General features: G+C 30.8%; 1 protein-coding gene across 1 annotated transcript; it reads left to right on the plus strand.

The window, feature by feature from the left end:
* Positions 1-2,543: 2,543 nt before the first annotated feature.
* LOC133800595 (cannabidiolic acid synthase-like 1) lies at positions 2,544-4,356 on the plus strand. Its single transcript, XM_062238594.1, has one exon. The coding sequence runs from the start codon at positions 2,544-2,546 to the stop codon at positions 4,170-4,172; it is 1,629 nt and encodes a 542-aa protein (XP_062094578.1). The 3' UTR covers positions 4,173-4,356.
* Positions 4,357-5,930: the final 1,574 nt, after the last annotated feature.

Here is a 5,930-nt window from a genome sequence, read left to right on the forward strand (position 1 = left end):
ATATATTATTAGTTTTTATTTTCTAATTATATTTAAAAACTCACAACTTATAATTTAAAAAAAAATTATTAAAACATTTAACAAATAACTTACTTTCAACTATTGCTTATTTTTTTTCAAATATTTTCAACATGGATTTTAAAAAATAAAAACACCAATATTATTAGTGAAATTTTAAAATTATTTTACAATATTTAACCAATCAATAAAATAACTCTTTTTTAATTAATTTTTTCATAAATATGTTAAATAAATAAAATTTAAGTATATTATTCATTATATCATAATGAATTTAAATTTTGATATAGAAATTATTATAAATAAAAAGTTACTATATTATTAAAAATTTAGAAACAAAAGAAAATCTAGCTTTTAAAGTTTTTAATTAATAAATATATTTACATGATTTAGTTTATTTTTTAAATTATATTATTCATTAATTATAATTTTAAATAACTTTTTTCTTTTAAATTTCGGCGACATTTTATAACTGTCGGTATTGAACTTTTATTAACTGTTGGCGTTGGGGTCAATAACGACAATTTTTAAGTGTCGGCAATGATCTCGAATTAACTGTCGGCGTTGAGGTCAATAGCGACACATTTTAACTGTCGGCATTGGTCTTGAATTAATTGTCGGCATTGGGGTCAATAGCGACACATTTTAGCTGTCGGCATTGGCCTCGAATTAACTGTCGGCGTTGGGGTCAATAGCGACACATTTTAGCTGTCGGCATTGGCCTCGAATTAACTGTCGGCGTTGGGGTCAATAACGACAGTCAAAAGCAACGGTGACAATTATTAGCTGTCGGCGTTGGTCTCTATGCCTACAGTTTTTAACTCTCGGCGTAGAGTCACGCTAAGCAATTACGACAGTTAACAGAGTTGACTGTCGTGGTTGGGTGTTGGGAAAGCCCAGTTTTGTAGTAGTCACTTCATTAGTTTGGCTAATTACTCTAAATTTATATATTTGGTGTTTTTATTGGCACCTACTTTTTTTCCCTTCACCCTTTTCTAATTACACCCCTCATAAAATTAAAAAAATTCTTTCACACCCCTAATTAATTTTCATTTGGTACAAAATTTTACAAAATAAATTAATGAAGACAAAATCTTTCTACACTCATGCTTTATTAAAATAACAAAAAATTGATACATCTCCATATTTTAAACGAAAATATATAAAAAAAATAAATAAATTTTAATATTTATAATTTATTTTATACTTGTTATTTAGTTTATGTGTTAAAATATATGTAAAAGTATAATTTTATTATAATAAACTAGTAAAGACTTTTGTGTAAATGATAACAAAATATATCAAGAAACAATTAATTAATTAATTAATGAAGAAAAAGAAATGGGTGCCAATAAAATTATTATTTTTTATTATTATTATTACAAAAGGGGGTGGAAGGTTGGAGGTGGGAATGAACCCTTGGAACCACTAGGCTAAGCCTAAGGTAACTACAAAAATTAAAAATATTATGCATAATGTCTGATTATATATATATATATGTCTGATTATCTATACATAATGTCATAATTAATATTTCGGCCTATATTGTAATTGGCCTACGACACTTAATAACTTTCGACCCCATTAAATACGTGTTTGTGTAGATGTTTTCATAAATCGCCACGTATACAATAATTAATAATGCATGTACGTGTTTATAATTTTATAAGAAATCGGTAAGTAAACAAAAAGAAAAACGTATCATTGAAAACTTATGATACATAAATAGAATATTTAAAATATTCCCTACACATAATTCTACTGCACAATAAACAATATATATGAGACATATTACGCTGTACGGAACAATTATTCAATCTCTCAAGAAACGCGTAATAATAAGTCAACTAAACTAATTATGTAAGAAGGTTTGACATATTTATCAATAACATTTTATATATTAACACAATATATATGTGTTAATGTAACCATACTATATGAGAAGCTCCCTACGTTTCACAAATGTTTGCCTCATCATAATATTATATTTTTTCATTTTATTTTATCCTTTGCTGAATATAATTTTCTTGTCTTGTTCACGTTACGACCATTTTATGTCTTCATAATCTGAGCAATTTTGTGAGATCGAATATATATTTATACATGCGTAGCATGAGTTTTATTAAAACGTCCAGTTTCCGTAGAAAATTGATATTTTAATCGATTTATTATAATTGAGTTTGAGGAATCCAGCTCCTTACACACTTTTTAATTGACTATTGACTTTAGAGATGTTGTTAATATTTAATATATATATATGGAGTTTTATGAATATGGTTAAAATTTTCTCTGACTTTCTTAAAATATCTATAAAAAAAAATTTGTTCCCATCACAATTACTTGTAATATATGTGTATATGTATATAGCATGAACTCGTATCCGTAACCAGTTAATCTAACAATAGTACTGCTAAAGTAATAATTATAATAAAAATGGCAAGCTGTACTAGCTTGCATTGGATTTTATGTATAAATATATAGTAGGGCTCAAAAGTTTGTTTTACTCAAAAAGTCTTCTCAGAAAAATGAAGTACTCTACTTCTTCTTACTTTTCATTGTTATATCTTTTCATTATCGTAGCTCATGCTCATAAACCTCACGAGGACGACTTCATACAATGCCTCTCCCGCCGTATCTCAAAACACTCTACAAACTTTTCTAAACTCAACTACACTCCAAACGACTCGTCGTTTATCTCTGTCTTGAATTCCACCATACAAAACCCCCGATTATCCTCTCCTTCAACGCTAAAACCGCTCGTTATCGTCACACCTTCGAAGGCCTCCCATGTTCAAGCCTCTGTGTACTGCTCAAAGAAAAATGGCTTGCAGATTCGAACACGAAGCGGTGGACACGATTTCGAAGGTCTCTCATACGTGTCCGAAGTTCCTTTCGTCATAATAGACCTGAGAAACCTAACTTCGATCACCGTAGACGTGCATGAAAAAACTGCATGGGTTGAAGCTGGAGCGACCATTGGAGAGGTTTATTATAGGATTTCGGAGAAAAGTAAAATCCTCGGCTTTCCTGCTGGATTTTGCCCCACGGTAGGTGTTGGTGGGCACTTTAGTGGCGGTGGCTATGGACCTTTGATTCGAAAGTATGGCCTTGCAGCTGATAATATCATTGACGCTTACATAGTCAACGTTGATGGGAAGATTCTTGACCGAGAATCTATGGGGGAAGATCTGTTTTGGGCTATACGTGGTGGTGGTGCAGCAAGCTTCGGAATCGTTCTCGCTTGGAAAATCAGATTGGTTCATGTTCCATCGACGGTGACAATATTCGATGTTAGTAAAATCTTGGACCAAAATGGCACCATGAAGCTTGTGAACCGGTGGCAGTACATTGCTGACAAGTTAGATGAAGATTTGAATATCTTTCTCAGGTTCAGAACTATGAATTCTCCAAATAATAATAAGTTAGCAATACAAGCTCAATTCATGTCCTTGTTCCTCGGTGGGGTGGATAGTCTTCTTCCATTGATGGAAAAGAGCTTCCCTGAGTTTGGTTTGAAAAGAGAAGAATGTGCCGAAATGAGTTGGATTGAATCTGTGGCAAATTTCTCCGGAATCCCAATTGGGGAGACAGAAAAATTGCTTGATAGAACTCCACTATTTGTTTTCTCATTCAAGGGGAAGCTGGACTATGTGAAGAAGACTATTCCGGAGAAGGTATTGAAAACAATGTTGGAGAAGTTATATGAAGATGATATAGGAGTTGGATTGTTTCAATTTTTTTCTTATGGTGGGAAAATGAATGAGATATCTGAAACAACGATTCCATTCTCCCACCGAGCTGGTAACCTCTACAAAATTCTTTACTATTCCCAGTGGGTTCAACAAGAAGGAGATGATGGTAAAGCAGCTGATATTAGGCATATTAATTGGCCGAGAAGTGTTTACAAGCACATGACTCCTTACGTATCCAAAAACCCAAGAGGTGCATATGTAAACTATAGGGACCTTGACTTAGGTAAAAATAACGAAAAGGTTCCAACAAGTTACGCAAAAGCAAGTATTTGGGGAAAGCAGTATTTTGGTGAAAACAACTTCAATAGGTTAGTTCATGTGAAGACTAAGGTTGATCCGACAAATTTCTTCAGAAATGAACAAAGCATTCCGCCTCTTCAATTGCCACGGCCGGGTAATTAAGAAGAAGCCCATCTTGAATTAGTGATTCTTAATTTCCATGAAGAATAATAACCATCCATCTTGAATTCGAAATTCTTGTCAACTTTCTTGTATAAATATTTTGAAATTAAAACCATCCATCTCGAATTGGTTTTTTCTTCTTATATGATTATGCAAGTTGCAATAAATTTTATAATATATCACTACATCTCAATATCTGATTAGTACATGAATAATGCATGCTTTTAAGTAACCCTCTGACTATTATATCTCTTCTTTGTATCTAAAAATTATTCTTATCGAAATTATTAGTTTTAACGGTTTTTTTTACTTTAACGGAATATTACAATTATTTAACGAACTATACATTTAAAAGCTATAATTATATTAATATAAGTTCAGATATTATAAAATATCATTATTATAAAAATATATAATACAAAGATAGACAACTAACATTTATATTAAGATAAATTTAAATATTATAAAATATCATTATTATAATAATATATAACACATAATCTTAATTTTATTATGAATTTTATCTCATATATTTACAAAAGAAAACATGTGTTTTTAATTACTTAATTTAACTTAACTAAATATATATTTATATTAAATAACAACACACATTATAAATACATTATATATAGATGTCGTGTGTGATACGAACCACACCAACGATTATGGTGAAACCCGACACCAAATATGGCAGCCACCAAGAACACACGAAATTGGAATGAAGAACCGCGACCCAATGCTTAGCCAAGCACGAACCTTGGTATGAGGAAGATGCCACAAACGGGGATGGGAATCCGTTTGATAAGTCAGGTTGAACGCCACAAGGAACCCCTTGATAAGTTCTAATAGTTTCTTCAAGAACTCAAGAAGAAAAACTCACAAATTTCATTTCATCATAATCTGATTTTTCCAAACGTTTTCAAGCCCTCTTATGGCCGAAATTACATGAAAGAAAAGCCCATTTGTCTTCCTAATGAAAACCCTAACAATCACAAAAAAAAGACTCTTGGACTCACACAAGTCAAGTGTTTGACTTTTCACAAGATAAACAAAGACTAAATAATAAAAAAAATGTGATTAAAAATAAAAATACAAGATGACAAAATACAATAAGACTCATCAAGCTCCTAAACTAAGTCTACTTTGATGACTAGGACAAGTCTTTGTTTTCCTTCAGTGTTGACCACGGTCTCCTCTTGTTTTAGGACTCTGTGGAGTAGGATGTTAAGTTCTTCTTTGAATCTCTTGGCTCGTGCCCTCATCACCTGACCAACTGGAACTTGACTTGGATCTTTAGTCTTGGTGTCCTCATCAGTGTGTGTACAAATAATATGAATGTGTAATTACATAAGAAATTATAATAACATTTATCTTATATCAAGAATAAAAAAGTTTATTCTCCAATCATAAATGTGTGATTTGAATAATATCATAAATATTTTATAAATTAAATAGTGTAGTTTATGATCTAAAATATTATCATTTCTTAAAAAAAAAACATAAACAATATTTAGTTTAATTTTTCTTTTAATATGTTTATGTCATTATTTTTTATATATATAATATTTTTTTATTTAAAATTTATATGCACATTGCTCGCACCTAGTAATATAAATATATATATTTATACACTACAACAATATAAGAGTTTTATGACTTTATTTGAGAGATATTAAAGTCTACAATGTCTCCCGCTAGGGGAGACATTTAAGTGCACATCCCATGTCTCCCAATGGGAGAGGATGAAAGTGTTCAAAA

Source organism: Humulus lupulus, chromosome 9, assembly GCF_963169125.1.
Source record: "Humulus lupulus chromosome 9, drHumLupu1.1, whole genome shotgun sequence".
Lineage (NCBI taxonomy): Eukaryota > Viridiplantae > Streptophyta > Magnoliopsida > Rosales > Cannabaceae > Humulus > Humulus lupulus.